Genomic DNA, 16,980 nt, shown 5'->3' with positions numbered 1-16,980 from the left:
TTAACTGGAATAAATTCAGTTAAAACTAATCAAAATTTATCTCGCAAAATTTCTGAGACCCTTCGATTTTTGTTTATTTTTTTTCATGTTTCAAGATAGTTTTTGTATTTTTTCACCTACAGGGGGTCCAAATTAACCCCAACTTTTTTTTTTCAAATGGAAAGCCACTTTTTTTAAGCTCTCATTGAAAAGAGCCCTTTTTCTTGATTAAATTGCCCTACTTACTTTTGTGATTATCTAAAGAAATACGAAAAAAAAATGAAAACCATTGAATTATTAAAAGTTGCGTTTAATGTATAAGATGCTCAAAATGAGCACCATTTACTTGTTGGCAAAGCCCAAGACGATAATAAAATTCGTTTCTGACATTTTCTAACACTGGAGATATTTGTCGGATTTCTTGCCTAATACGTTCTTTGAGTTTGTCTAGGTTTCCTGGTTTGCTCATATAAATTTGACTTTTCAAATGTCCCCTCAGAAAAAAATCAAGTGGGATGAGATCGGGAGAACGTGCCGGCCACTCGATTGCACCCCTTCTACCAATCCATCTGTTTGGAAAATTGTCATCTAAATACTGGCGTACATTACGGGCATAATGTGGGGGAGCACCATCTTGTTGCATCCAGATTCTTTCATCATACAAATCTCTCGAAAAAAAAAAAAAAAAGATCGAACTGACTCGGATATAAGGAACGTAAGACTGGAACTAGTTCATGTTCAAGAAATTCTAGATATCTTTTCCCAGTTAAAGTATCATTGACGAATATGGGCCCTATAACTTGCCTGCAAATTATGCCAGCCCAAACATTAGTTTTCTGGGGATATTGTGTATTAGTTTCCCTTATCCAGTGTGGGTTCTCGTCAGCCAAGTAGCGACAGTTCTGCTTATTAACATGGCCATTTAGGGTGAATGTAGCCTCATCAGAAAAAAGGATCCACTCCGAAGATATGCGATTTTCGTCAATGGCGTTCATCATTAATTTACAGAACTGAACTCTGCGATCCGGATCGTCTTCCAATAACTCTTGAACGGGTTGCATTTTATAAGGTCGTTTGTTTGCACTTTTTAAAATTTTTAGCACAAATTTATGATGAATAGAGTTTTCGCGAGCTACTCTTCTGCCTGCTGTTACCGGATTTTCTTCCATCGCTAACAATACATTTAATTGGGTGTTTTCATCGATTTTAGAAGACATTTGTCTTGAAACATCCCTCACGTGCCCAACTTCTCGAATTCTGCTTTCGATTTTACTAACCGTACCTTGGTTAATAGGTGGCAAATCTGGATATTTCTGCCTGAATAAGTGGACAACCTCTAGCTGAGTACGACTCCTGTCCCCATAACCAATCATCATTAAGATTTCAATCTTGTGGGATTCGGATAAATAAGGCATTTTTTCAATATAAGTTAACTTATTTAACAACTGGTTGAAATTCACTTTAACAGTGACACTACAACAATGTCAGGAAATGTCTCGATACCAATAAAATAAACAAACACGCGAAAAATTTACCAACACAAAATATTTCGAGACTTTTAATAATTTAATGGTTTTTATTTTTTTTTCGTATTTCTCCTTTAGATAATCACAAAAGTAAGTAGGGCAATTTATTCAGGAAAAAGGGCTCTTTTCAATGAGTGTTTAAAAAAAGTGACTTTCCATTTGAAAAAAAAAGTTTGGGTTAATTTGGACCCCCCCCCTGTAGGTGAAAAAATACAAAAACTATCTTGAAATGTGAAAAAAATAAACAAAAATCGACGGGTCTCAGGAATTTGCGAGATAAAATTTGATTAGTTTTAACTGAATTTATTCCAGTTAATCACACTGTATATCATAGAATTGTTAAACGTGATAATATTTACAGGGTGTTCTATTAGAAAAAATTAATGTTGACGCCATAGTTTCTTGTTGAGGCACCCCGTTGGGGTGACAATATTGATGTGTCCAAAAATTAATTTAAAAAAAGTAACCTGAATTTGTTCCTTTCATCATTACTGGTATGATTCGAATCTCAATAAAGATTCGAATGGCTCAACTCTAGTGTGAACTCTTTCTCTTCAAATCTCTATTGATAAATCCCTTGGATGTAAACCTGCTTTAGCTGTTGAGGGCCAAAGACAAAAAAAGAAGAAGAATTGCTTTTCCTATGACTTAACCTAACCTCAATAATTCTGGTTGTTATTGTTTACACTAAATAGAAAGAAAACAAACCTGAAATATGTACATTTCTCATTAAATACTTTAATTAATCTTAATTGTTAGTAGTTTAAAGTTATTTATCCGCAAGTGAAAAGCTTATAATACAAACCTTATAAATGCCTTCCGAGTTTGAGGAAATAAAGCGGCTTTTTAATAATAATCAGCTGCTGCCTTTATCAGATGAGTGGTTAGAGGGCTGTATAGAATGGTGCAAAGAAAATCTACCTCTAAATTATTCTTTAAATGATCTTTATAAAGTGGTTTTGGAGCAGTGGTTGGTATTAGGTAGGTCCTGTTCGAGTACTTTTTATACTAAGTAAAGAATTTCTTTAATATACCTAAATTTGTTTGTGTCTAATGATATAGCCGATATAGGAGTATTTTCTGGGGTGCCTGAAGGATCGAATGTGGAGCCATAACTTTTCATTTGTAAGTGTCATGGCCATTTTTGATAATGTTAAATTGTACAAAACTTTGTCAGAATCTGATACATTACTTCTGTGGGACCTTGATAATATTAGTTTAGGATGCATTAATGCTTATTTTTCAGTATCACATTTAGTAGGGTATTAAATATATTGCAGTGTAAGTAGATATCAGTGGCGAATACGAATGGCGTGTAGTGATATAAAAAAGAAAAAAATAATTACCACTAGCATAAAAAGTTAGATAGATTAAAATAAATACTACTTACAAAACAAACACAACTAAAATATAATTGCCGATATCTAACAGTCGTTTATAAATAACCACTAAAATTTCCACTAAAAAAACTTTTTCTATACACCCAAAAATTAAAATACTAATTATTAAATTACTATCGCACGCGCCCGCACCAAATACCAAATGCCGAAATGCAGAAAACAAACTGAAGATGTATTGCGGCCGACCAGATCAAGCGTGTCCATAAACAATAACCCCCAACAGCATAATAAAATAGCTGGTCGACTTCGATAGACAAAAGCTCGAATGTCTTTCCCGCGAGTAAATTTTGCATATGTAGAGGCTGAATGCTGATGTGGCCGGACCTCTGTAGCCTGCTTGATGCGTATTTGGTTCGATTAGATGCTCCAAATTTCGGAAGACAAATATCAATGTGTCTTCCTGGGGCTCGTATACATTAATTGGGTGTCAGCCCTGTATTTTTATTTTAATCGTTGCGGCAGGCGGGGCGCGCCTTCGGATTAATCATGTTTAGATACTATATAATAATAGTAAGGACAGCGACTTCGTTTTGTGTTAATTTTTTTTAAATTTTAATTCAACAATTATATAAAATAATTACATCATAAATTAATGACAAATAACTGAATAATTTTGGGTAGACAGTGTCTACCTTGTCTACTCGTACGCTTCGCCACTGGTAGATATCAATAATTAAAGTAACTAAGTGTGGAATAAGTAAAACTTTAACAGATTTAAACTTTAAGTATCATGCTGTAAAAATTACAATGGAAATGCAATAGAAAAGCAATAAAAACAGATTAAACAGAACTAAAAACCTAACTATCTAAAATCTAAAGAGGCAAGAAGATTGGATTTGTAGGCTTATTGAATACGGTTTTATTTTTCTAATAAATTCGATGTTTTCTTTTTCAAAATCTTTAGAGATTGTTCCCATCATATTGTTCGAAGGAGTTCACTATAAAAAACAGCACTCACATATGAGCCGTTCAGCGGAAAAGTGGTCTAACTCCCTTAAAGTAGAAATTTAGAAAATTGATATTTTGCATCTGAATGAATTAAAAAATCACAGTAACATATTCTTTATTAAAATTTCATATGGTAAACATTTTTACTGATTGCTCTTATTAATTACATTTTTGCCGCCCAATGTCATTCTTTCAGTAAGTTTTAATTGGAGAGTTATATCATTTTTCCTCGTAAAAATTAACCAAATTTCACAAAACTGATGAACCAAAGAAAAATAATAGCTGTAGTATGTTTACTATGATATCTATTACTGATAAAAGTGTTCAAAAAATATAGAGTTTGAAGAGCAAAACACTACTACTACTTATCTTACAAACTAAACTTACAGTGAATTGACGAAACAGTGGGCTGCCAAGGCAGTTGTGCATATAGGTCTCCTGATGGACCCATCATGCCCCACCGGGGGTTACCAGAGCCCAACGGCCTTAGAGAAACCTATAAGGCTCTCTGGTCTGAAGGACTTAAAGTCGCTCGGTACACTGAAAGTGTTACCCAAGTATTTGACCCTGGCGCGCGTGAGTGCTGGGCACTCCCCGACTACATGGTCAACGGTTTCATCCTCCTCACAGCACCATCGGCATTCCGGGTTGTCCGCAATACCGATAGTATGGAGATGGCTTCTTAAGTGCCAGTGACCGGTTAAAAGACCTGTCACTAGCCGAATTTCGCGTCTTTTTAGGCGTAGTAGATTTTTGATAAGACAGGCAGAGGGCCCACCTATGTGCGCTTTGGCCTGTCTCATACCAGGGGACTCAGTCCATCTTCGGTGGGTCCACTTGTCCAGCAGACCCTTCATTGATGCGACCGCAACGCATTTGGCGATACCAACTATGGGTTCCGGCCCCATCGGCACATTCGCGGATCCCAGTCTGGCAAGAGAGTCCGCATGTTCATTACCTGCATGGCCAGGTATCCAGACGAGCTGGACCCTGCATCCAACCTGTACCAGTTTTTTCAGGACTTTTATGCACTCTAGTACAAGCTTGGAGCTTACCTTTGCGGCCGTGATAGCCTTAATGGCAGCTCTGCTGTCCGAGCATATTGATACGACTGTATTGCGGTGTCCGCAGCTTATGATTTACTGTCCGCATTTTAATACAGCGAATACTTCGGCCTGGAAGACAGTGGCGTGCTCCCCCAGCGAGTATGCCCTACTGGTATGTGGGATCCCACCAATAAGCCCTGATCCAGCTCTGTTATTCATTCTGGAGCCATCTGTGTACCAGATGGTCCCCCTATTTAGCAATGCAGGTCTGTTGGAATGCTGCCACTCCTCTCTGCCTGCAATATGCGTCTCGAATCCCTCGCAGTCCACAGTCACTGGAGCCATGCAGTCACTGCCCATCAAAAGGAGAGGACATTCCTGTATGGCCCGTGACCAAATTTTTGCGTGACCGGTTTCGCCAACACGTAGTTCGCCGAGGACGTATAGCCTGTACGCAGTCCTCATTGCCTCGAATTGCACAACGAGGTCCAGAGGCGGAAGGCTCAGCAGAGTCTCAAGCGCTCTAGTTGGCGCCGTCCGCATGGAACCCGTTATGCTGAGACATGCAAGACGTTGGACTCTGTCCAGTTGTGCACGAATTTTCGCTTTCTCAGTACATGGCCACCAAACGATAGCCCCGTATGTGAGAAGAGGTCTCACAATGCGCGAGTAGATCCAGTGGAGGATCTTAGGAAAGCCCGCCTGCAGGCTCATAGCGCGCAGGAGGCCTTCTTCATTCTGGTGTCTGCATGATCGTGCCAGGAGAGTTTGGGATCCAACTTGATTCCCAGAAATCGAACTGTCCTGGAGTAATGCAGCTGCACGCCACCTAGAGATATAACAGGGGGCGTGCCAAAGTTACGTCTCCTCGTAAATAGTAGGAGCTCTGCTTTTTTGGGGTTAATCCTGAGACCTCCCGAGAGGCACCATGTGTCCACCATACGCAGGGCTCTCATCATAGGGCCCCGCATTGAGACGGCGTCTTTCCCTGGGCAAAAGATTACCAGATCATCAGCGTAGGCCTGTGTGTATAGGCCGGCATTGTTTAAAAGATTTATTAGGCTGTCAACCACAAGGCACCACAAGGTAGGGGACAATACTCCTCCCTGCGGGCAGCCCCTAGCCGCCAACGTTTCGACAATCTCGTTGTTGAGCTGGGCAGATACATGACGTTTCGAGAGCATGGCCTCTATCCAGCTAACCAAACAGGGTTCTGAGCCGCGGCTCTCGAGTGCTTGGCAGATTAATGCAAAAGAGGTGTTGTCGAACGCCCCTTCAATGTCTAAAAACGCACCCAGACAGGCCTTGCCACTACCCAGAGCACCCTCCACCTTCCTAACGAGGTGGTGTAGGGCCAGATGCGTGAAACTTACAGTAAGGAGAGTAAGAACAAGTTATTAAACAAATTAATCTTCATCAGAATCGGATAATGGACCATCGTCAACAGCATCTTCTTTTGTCGGTAAGTCTAGAAAGAACTGATGTTGAATCGGGGGAATCCACTGAAGAAGTTCTAACATATCTTTTTTCTTAGCTACAGTAACTGATCTACACACTACGTACCATAACACTAAAAAAACCTGACTAAACAAGAAAAAACGAGTTTAATAGGACCTGGCGCGACATCGGAACAGCGTGGTGCCTTGACTTATACCACTATTCCAGCGAGTAAATCCATTATGTTGAGAGGAATAACGTTAGGAAGCTCTTATCTTAGCTAAGTTAAAATTTTGACTTATACCAGTTTTCGACTGAATATATTAGACCAGTAGAAACATAATTAATGGTATAACTCAAAAATTAAAAAATACTGACATATACCACTTTTCCTCTGAGCGGCTCATATGATGGACCACATTTGTTAAAGAAAGCCTATGCCCTGAAATATTTAAGTCTAATGGTCTTGTAATATGCTGATGAAGAGTTAACAAGTGACTAAATGATGAAAGATTTTTTAAAAAGGAACAAAATACATTCAAAAATTTATATACCTGGAAATGTTAATAACTTTATATTTCTAAACCTTCCTCTACACAAGTCTATTGCTTTAATACCTCACATAATGTGCAGTACTTTCTTCTTATCACAAATACTTCAGACTATCTCACAGTTCCACCCAAGAACATAACTCCATACTGCAAGATAGAGATATAAGATTGCCATCAATTCAATACTTGAAAAAAACAAGCAGAGTTAAGCTTTTTGCAAACTTGATCTATCTGTATTTCCCAACCTAACTAACAATCAATGTTAATCCCAGAAAATGTACTGATTTAGAGAGCTTTACATTCTGGGACAAAACAGAGATAGTCTCTGGGTATTCATCTTGAGATTGGATGGTTCTAAAATATAGGAACACTAATTTGTCACAATTTAAAAATTGTTTGTTGCATTAAACGACCCCTGACCCATTGTGTTATCTGCTTTTTGAGTTTCTGATGTTTTATCTGAAACCAGGCTGTTTGGGTCATCTACAAAATTAATTAGGTTGGATGAGTGACTAATCCTCAGGCAGGTCATTAATATAAATCAGAAAAAGAAAGAGACCAATTACACTTCTCTGTGGTAACCCTAGATCAACATTTATTGATTCAGAAAATGTTTTGATATCCTCCATGTTTTGGGATCTTCTTAAAAGATAAATGTACTGACTTGTTGAAAGCAAATCTAATAGAGGTTAAAATGGCTTAAAATAGGAAAAAACCTTAGGGTTCGATTTTGGGAGCATTACTTTAACACAAACTCAAAAATTGTTTTATTGTCAATATAAACATAGAACTTGTAGACAAAGCCAACACATTGCAATTCACAAATAGTACAATAAGTTATAACAAGTTATAAAAAAACTTGATTAAAATATAAATAATAAAGAATACTTAAATGCTAATCATTAAAAAATTATCTTAAAATATAGTAAGCTTTACTGGCAAGAAATTCCTTGGTTTTTATACATAGGTTCTTTTTGGTTTTAAGTTTTCTTATTTCTAGTAAAAGAATTATTAAATAACTTTTTACCTCCATATACAATAGAGCCACATATAAGTTCAGAGTAAGGAATCTGTACCCTCAGCAGGTAATTTTGCCGAGTGTTGTACTGATTACCTAATTCTAGTTCATGTTAATATATTTTTTTAAACTAAACAAATTGTTTCAAGAATAAAAAGACAATACAGAGTTAAAATATTATTAGTGAAGAAATAGTCCATAGTCGTAGGTTAAGGTAAAATGAAAATCCTTCAGTCTCCCTTCACTTATTTATTAAACATTTACTTAGCTTAAAATTCCCTACATGTTTCGGACATAGTGGTATCATTTACATTAGAGAATGTAAACAAATAAAAAATTAAAATTGAAAACAATAGTAATAAATAGAGGGTTTTTGATATGTTTTCAAACCCTGAGGCGTGTGCCTCTTACCAATTTTAAACCTTTTACCCCCTGATAATGGACACCACTGTGTCCAAAACATGTAGGGAATTTTAAGCTAACTAAATGTTTCATAAATAAGTGGAGGGAGACTGAAGGATTTTCATTTTACCTTAAAATATTATTGTTTCTCCTTTACTCAAATTATTTCTCTCTTCAATTGAATTCTACAACTACAGTTTAATATGCAGATAATACCACATTTTATGCATCCCATATGGACTCTGAAATCTCTTTGAGTATGTTGACAGAACCATTAAATTCATTCTTATTAAATATAGAACAAACCTTTAATATTCAATTCTCCTTACAACCTCATAATTACATTTCTCAAAATGCTATTAAATTTCTTAGTATCTACCTTAATAAGAATTAGGTAGGTTTAGGAAAATTTTAAACAACACATAGAAAAACTAATCTTGCTAAACTCTTCAAAGGTTGTATGTATGCATTTTTTAATCAGAAAATTATCAACATATTCTAGACAAGAAATTATTAGAACAGCATACCTGGGGATGTTTCACAGCCAATATGAGATTTGGTTTTAGGTAACTTCTATGGATACTTAATAAATGTTTTTAAACAATAAGAAGCGGTAATTATGGTAATTGTGAAAAGCTGTCGTACAGTGAATTATGTGAAATTCACTTTAAGAATCTCCAGTCATTGACAGTGCCTGCACTTTATTTTTGAATGTTTTTTATATGCGAAAAACAACCTATCTAAATTTATTACTCATGAAAGTCTTTAATAATTTTACCTCAACATTGCTTAAATAAAACACACAATAGCTTTATAATTACTTCTTTTAAATTATATAATCATCTTTCAGACAGTATCAAGCTTATGCAGTTAATAAATTTTAAAATAAAGATAAAGATCCTATTAATTTATCTACATCCTTACACATTACAAGAATTTTTTTACAAACCACTGAAAATTGAATAATTTTGAAATGAATTGCTTTGTGAAGCTTAATTGAAGCTGCTGACTGGCAGGAGGTGTTTGCCTCTTTTGATCCTAATGTATCTTGCGACAGCTTTTACAGTACACTTAATGAAATATTTCATAGAGCAGTTCCGCTTAAAATCGTTAAAAAATATAAATTTCCAGTCTGGTTTAATTCTGATATCATAAAAAATATCAAACTAAAGAATTTAATTCGAAAAAACTCAAGAAATACAGAACTCATTATTATGAAAGTCAGTTTAAAATAGTTCGAAGCAATATTAAAGAACAAATTAGGATTGCTTTTTTAGAATTTTCTCGAACAGCTGAAAATCGAATTAATGTAGACTCCTCCGATTTTTGGAACTATGTGCAGAACAAGAAAGGAATTTCGCGTATTCCCGGAGTAATGCTGTTTCAGGATCGTACAATAAAATATCCACAGCATATTGTTGATGCATTTGGAACTTTCTTTCAAAGCGTATATAAGTCGGACCCATCTAGTATTAATGTTAGTATTGAATCGAGCCAGACTATTAACAACTCTCTAAATTGCTCTTATAATTTTTCGGAAGATGAAATTGTCACCGCCTCTAATAAACTAAAAAGTAAGTTGACCTCCGGTACCGATGGAGTACCAAGTCTTGTCGTTAAAGATTGTATTCGCGCTTTATCAGGGCCTATTGCCCACATATTTAATCTTATCTTGTCTTCAACAGTATTTCCCGATAAATGGAAGACTGCAAGAATATCCCCGATACTCAAAAAGGGACCGAAGAACGACATTCAAAATTACAGAACTATATCGATCTTATGTAATTTCTCCAAACTTTTTGAAATAGTTCTTTATAATAGAATATATGCCCATGTCAAATTAGACATAGCACCTAATCAATTTGGTTTCATCAAAAATCGCTCCTGTACAGTAAACCTGGCTTGCCTAAATGAGTATCTGTGTCAGCATTTGGATAATAGAGGTCAGGTTGATGTAATATACCTTGATTTCTGCAAAGCTTTTGACCACTTTGTACTTCTTCATAAGCTAAAATTTTTTGGTTTTTCTACGGATTTAGTTGCTTTGATAAAATCTTACTTACGAGGTCGTAAACAGTTTGTTGAATATGAAGGCTTTAAGTCTCCTATATATGAAGTGTGCTCGGGAGTTCCGCAAGGATCTAACTTGGGCCCGCTTCTCTTTTTATTATTTATAAACGATCTTGCCAATTTACTGTCTTGCCAGTTTACTGTTTGCGGATGATATAAAATTGTTCACAAAAATAGATACTGAAGACGATTGCGAATTCCTTCAGGTAAATCTTAACAAAGTAGAGAATTGGTGCTGTATAGACTGTATTTAAATGTTAATAAAAATGCTCTATTCTCTCATTTTCTAGAAAACTGTTGCCAATCAATTTTGACTATAGAGCAAATAATGTTGTGTTGGCCAGAGTGGATGAGGCGATTGATCTGGGAATTACTTATGATCCAAAATTAAGTTTTGCTAAGCATATAGCAAAAATAGTTTCTGCCAAATTGTTGGGTTTTGTTTATCGAAACTGTCGGCACTTAATATTAATACTTTAAAACTACTTTTTTTCACTTACATACGCTCAAAAATAGAATACGGATCTCTAATTTGGTACCCAATTTATAGCTACCTGATAGATGATATTGAGCGCATTCAGCGCACGTTTATGAAGTATCTCTGGTTTAGAGAGGAAGGTGTCTTTCCAGCCAGAGGTTTGGATAGTCAATTATACTTAAATAAATGTAATATTATACCCTTAGCAAAAAGAAGAGAAATTCTTTCCATAAAATTCTTATATAACCTTATTCATAACAAGATTGACTGTCCCACCCTTTTGGCTGAATTAAATTTTCGGGTACCAAGAATAAACTCTAGGCATTTTAGATTATTTTATGTAAATCCCGCTAGGACTAATATTTTGTTTAAATCCCCTATTAATATAATGTGTCAGAATTATATTAATAATAATTTACATGAACGGTTCGATATTAATGGTGACAGTTTAATGTCCATTATAGAAGGTATTAAGTAAATAGGTGATGCAGAGTCTTTCTAGTATGTATATAGATAGTCTGTTTAAGTGCATAGAATGTTAAGCATTTTTAATTTTCATTTTTATACTTATGTTGCTAATTTTTTTTTTGCCTTTTATTCTTTCGGCCATTTCAAGCATGTGGACGGGACAAATCACAAAATAGGATATGCGAAAAAAAATGTTGCCAATTTGTTAGGTAATATTTCTTTACCAAAATTAGCAAATATATTCTTTATTAATTAGACAATATTTTAAAAAATATAAATGCAAGCAACATGTTTTTATAGTAGAGATAAGAGCAATAAACGACCGTTGTGGACGGGTCCTCATTTATGTTACATAAAAAAACAACCAAAATTTCTGAAATGGTTGTTTTAAGAAAAAAGATATCGTTTTTATTTTCAACAAAATATTAGTAAATCACATTAAATGATTAAGAAAGAATTTTTCTTTAAGAATTCATAACTAAAAAATGATATTTATTGGACCGAAAAAAAACCTTAAGAACTTTAGAATATTTTTTTATAATTTATTTTAGTATAAATAACAATATACTATGTAATACAACTAAATTAAAGGGAATGATAACGACGAATTAGTTCAACAATAAATAATTAATGATTATAATGTTTTGTTACTATATAATAATCTTTCTTATATTGTTTTGATGGGTCTGACCAATTTCCAATATTTTTTCGGCCTAAAAAAGTGGCATGATTGGAGCCCTGCAATGGGCAGGACACTTTCCTATCGAGCGGTTAACATGTTTTTGTTATCTTGAATCTTTTGGCTTGAAACGTAGATAAGATTTATATTGGGTTTACCATTAAGTGCATTAAAAAAGTCTTTGGAATTATTAATAAGTAGTTTTCTACTTTTCACCATTTCCCAGGCTACTCTTTTAAGCTTCCCTCCTACTCCGTCTACAGCCCCCTTCCCGTGAGAAGTGGCAAAGAAATTCCAAAAGCCAGATATATCGAAATCTTCATGAAAATGACATAAGTTCGATAGAGTAAACTTATTTTTAAACTCTGCTGCACAGCCATCAGAAAATATCGATACAGTTCTCAAAGTACTATAGGCATTTCTTAACCAATGAACTATTTCTTTTAGAAATGCCCAGACTGCAAATTTATCATGTGATAACTCATCACTGATGATAGCAAACGAATGATGGGTATTTTTAGTCCAGGCTACTGCCGTAAATATTGTGACCTGTCTGTGGCTCCAGTGCGCACTTTGTATCTCGTCCTGACTTATACATGAGTAATTTTCTGCGAAGTCTACTTGCAGGACAACTTTTTCTTCATATATATTATTTTTTTCTTTCTCAAAATTGCATTCTTGTATGGTTTTTACAAAGCAATGAACTTTAAATTTCTCCATAGATTCTTGCAGTTGATCCAAAGCAGCTTTTAAAGCAGCAGATACTTCTAATACTTGGGGTTTATGAAGATTGACTTGCCACCTTTTCCATTTTATTTTGGTCTCCAAATCGGTATTTAAAGGCACCAAAGCAAATTGAATATCGGTATCACAGTTTGGGCATAAATTATTCATACAGTCGAAATTATCTGTATCGCAACATATGGTTGAAAGTAATTCCTTGGAAGATTTTGGAAATTCATGTACATTTTTGCTCATAGTTGCTCAAAGTTCGTTTATTGTTAAAGTTCAATTATAAACAACTGATAAGCTTCCTTTACAGTAACAGTCATGTGCCGCTTTTGCTTTTTTTCTTTGATTCCTGATTCATTTTTTAAAGCGATAACGTCTCTTTTCCCTGGCGCCTGTCTACTTATCATATCCCTGGTGTAAAACCGTTCAACACTTTCCTTAAGTTGGCTTTCCAGTTTGTTCCAAGGTGTTACTTTTTCTGCACAGACTAAACTTGTTTCTTTTGGAAGTTCGGCATAAAAAAAATTCTTTAAAACCTCCTTTTTTTTGCTCAGCCACACTTCGGCAATACAGACTTAATTTTCTTTACCACCTTTCCATTCATCGATTGTGGCGTTTTAAATGAGCTGATATTATCTGATGATTGGATTTTCTTAACTTGCAACTCTTCGCTTTTTCTCTGACGATACAGCCGTTTTCTTAATGTTTCCTGTCTTTTCTTTGCATTTATCATATCTTTCGTAAAAAAACCTTCCTGAATCAATCTCTTATGCTTCTTTCTGCTGTCTCTTTTTCTTTTGGCATCCTTCTCTTTAAAAACGCATGTGCTTCTCAACATTCTCTTTGAGCTTTCTTCTAAAATCTATAGATTTTTCTTTATTTGTCTTAGGTGCCATATTTTCTGTAAAAAAATATGGACTCATAAGTTGGGATAAGATTGACCGAGAAAAATTATCTTAAAATTAAATAATAATAATAAATTTCATTTAAAAAAATGGTTTTTTTTTTGGCTTCGTGGAGTATCAGCCCTCAGCGAATCGGTTGCGATATACATATAGATCACCAAAAATAAAAAAAAACTTACTTAAAATAAGTACTTTGCAGCCCGTTTTAAATTAAAAATTAAATATTTTCGATATATATATTAAGGATCTTATTTTTATATATTTTTTAATGTATGGGTTGCGGACGGGACAATTTATTTATAAAATTTTCTTGCAAAATAGTAACATGATACAAAAAAAATCTTTTACTATAATATTGCGCTAAATGCAAGTCAAGAAAAAATAAAATTGAAAGTTTAAACTTTTTATTATTTAGTGGGATATGCTTACTTTTCTAAGAATTTGGTTGTGGACGGGACAAAAAACCCTTATTATTACACTAAATGAAAAAATATATCTACTTACTTTGATTACGAAATTAATATTCACCACAAAAAACTTGAAACCACTGACATTTACTCTGCCATGACAGCGTCTCAATGTATCACTTGTTTTAATCCATGGCGGACTATACAAAGTTAACTATTTTTTTTCTAAAACAGCCTGCTAATACAAACCTGAAAGTAATGAGTGTCCCATTTTTTTCGGATGTTATTTTTTATATATTTTTATAAGTTTCTATGACAATTAAATGACATTCAATATATGGTTTAAAAATATACTTTAATGCATTTTCGTATTTTATAAAAAAAATCCAAATCGCTTGAAATGGCCGCTTTCCTGTAATTGGGTAACAAACCTGTTGGAAATAAATGCCTCTTTTTTTTTTGTGTGTGCACATATGCCGCAATGTTCATTAAACAAAAGTTTTTCATTTGATAGGACTCATTTTAAACAAAATATACACCTATACCATACAGTTGCAGTTTATTTAAAAGAAGGATGTAGACTGTCAAAAGCTTTAGATAGGTCTAGTAAAGTTCCTTTACAAAAGAATACATGCTGTGAGGCACTGAAAATGCTCTTTGATTCTTATAGGCTTATTGGTTGATAGGCTTGTATTTTTGAGACATCCCTTTTTTATGCAGGGTTATATGCCTCTGGAAAGTATCCCTGTTTAAATGATTTAAACCAGAATTATATTTATTTTTAAGATTTTTAATGAAATCAAATCAAGTCAAGTGTTAGAAAACAAATGATGTGGTTCTGCATAGTTTTCTTTAACTATTTTATTTCTTTTTAGATTTAAGAGACATTGAAACGCCTTCTTTGCCTCCGCAAATATCAGCGAAAACTAAATACACCCTTACAGGCGTTTTCTGTGTGCAAGTAATGCAAGTGATGGACATTTCCAAACCAAAACTCTGGCAAATTCAAAGGATTAGAAATAATGTGGCCAAAAATACTGATGCTGAATCAGACTTTGGTAAAAGGGTAGGAACAGTTAAAATTTTGCTTTTTATTTAATGAGTAAATATTTCGATGTAGGTCCTTCAATTGACTTTAAGCGATGGTGTTCAAGAAGTTGAAGCTATGGAGTTTAAACCAATCCCGTGTATCAGCATTAATCTGACTCCTGGTACCAAGCTAAAGCTTATGGGTCCCATAATGGTCAGAAAAGGGAGAATTATGTTAGAAGAACGAAATATTAAGGTAGGTTGTTATGTCAAAAATAATAGTCCGGCAAGACTAACTGGTTTACAGGGACTATTTCTAGGGAGTGGAGTTTGTTTGAGAGTCTTGATTTTAAAGTTTTAAAAACAAGACCAACTCCCTAGATCTGATAGGTTCCAGAAACCCTGTTAAATTAAATGAAAAAAAAATCAGGCCGGCTTTGAGGGTTCTCTGTATTCAGTTGTCTCAGTCACACTCACTCACACAGTAGTAAAACACATTAAATCAATTTAAAATGTGTTTATTGAAGTTAATGTTAATTGACAAGAGACAATGAATTAATGAAAGTTGTAAGGCAAAAAAAAGTAAATATATGTATGTGATGTTAATTAAAATTTAAGCAAAAATAAAGAAAATATATATACAGGCTGATTTATTAAGAATGGGCAATCTTTGAACTGGAGATACTACACACCAAAATATGGCAATTGAGCTTAACATGTCTTATACAAATGTTGCAGGTTTACGAGATACAGGGTATTTAAAGTTCGAATTTTAATTTTAAATTTCTCACTTATTTTGCGATTTTAAGCAGTATCGTCTTAAAAATCGGAGACTTTATGTGTTTTGACATGAAATCTATGAATTTTGTGGTAAATTTAACACTATTTATACAGGGCGTTAGTTACACCCTGTTACTTAGGTAAAATACAACATATCTTTTTTGGCTAATCAGTTATGGCTAAAACGACTAGAAAATCTAAAAGGCAGTTCTAAAAGGCCATTTTAAATAAAAAAGTACTCTTGTTTATTTCATGTAACTCTATCAGTTTTTAAGTTATTTGCATTTTAAACATTCAGTAGAGAATCCCAAGTCACCATCATTACATTGACTTTTTTTCAAGTAGGCTTGTGTCAGCACTTATCAGTTTTTCGTGTAAAGAAATTATATGACAATTTTACTGTCACTAAGTAAGAGTGTATTATTTGTAGTAAAAATTCTAAAATACGAAAATGCCACGTCATAATGAATATTCCAACAGTGAAATGCGTGATATGATTTGCGTTTTTGCTCAGGCAAATTATAGTGGACTTGGTGCAGCCAGAAGGTACTTTGAATTATCCCCAAATCGAAGACAACCCAATCACAAACTGTTCAGACGTATTTATACCCGCCAAGGCGAAACAGGGTGTTTTCGTCCTAAAACCTTAAATGGTGCCCCAAAAAAATATCAACATCGATGATGAAGAAGAGGTTTTAGCTCGTATTTCGGAAAATCCAGATCTCAGTACTCGTCGGTTAAGTACGGCTACAGGATTAATCCTGTTGCCAATCGTCTATCTGGAGAATTTTAAGGAAAGAGAATCTCAGTCCATATCACTATAGTACTGTCCAAAATTTGTTACCTCAAAGATTTACCAGTTCGCCTACAGGTTGCTCAATTTATGCTAGATAAACAATCCGAAAACCAGGAATTTCTAATGACCTTTCCACCAATGAGGCGACGTTTACTAGACGGGGCGTTTTAATTGGAAAAACAATCATTTGTGGGACTCCGAAAATCCACATGCTCTAAAGAAACGACGTTTTCAGCATGAATTCAAGGTAAATATTTGGTGTGGTGTGATATCTCGTTTTTTTATTGGTCCTTTTGAACTTCCTCCTAATCTGAACGGGCCCCTCTACA

General features: G+C 34.5%; 1 protein-coding gene across 2 annotated transcripts in view; it reads left to right on the top strand.

Moving 5' to 3' along the window:
* Positions 1-2,184: 2,184 nt before the first annotated feature.
* Positions 2,185-16,980, top strand: part of LOC126741145 (recQ-mediated genome instability protein 1-like) — a 57,603-nt gene continuing 42,807 nt past the window's right edge. The window contains exons 1-3 of one of the 2 annotated variants that reach the window (XM_050447487.1): positions 2,185-2,486; positions 14,922-15,112; positions 15,167-15,331. In XM_050447487.1, the coding sequence (XP_050303444.1) occupies positions 2,318-2,486; positions 14,922-15,112; positions 15,167-15,331 (525 nt within the window). In that variant the 5' untranslated portion in view covers positions 2,185-2,317. Of the gene's footprint in view, positions 2,487-14,921; positions 15,113-15,166; positions 15,332-16,980 lie in introns of those variants that run through there. The other variant, XM_050447488.1, reaches the window with a different exon arrangement.

This window comes from Anthonomus grandis, chromosome 10 (assembly GCF_022605725.1).
Source record: "Anthonomus grandis grandis chromosome 10, icAntGran1.3, whole genome shotgun sequence".
Classification (NCBI taxonomy): domain Eukaryota; kingdom Metazoa; phylum Arthropoda; class Insecta; order Coleoptera; family Curculionidae; genus Anthonomus; species Anthonomus grandis.
This window is presented reverse-complemented; position numbering and strand designations above follow the sequence as displayed.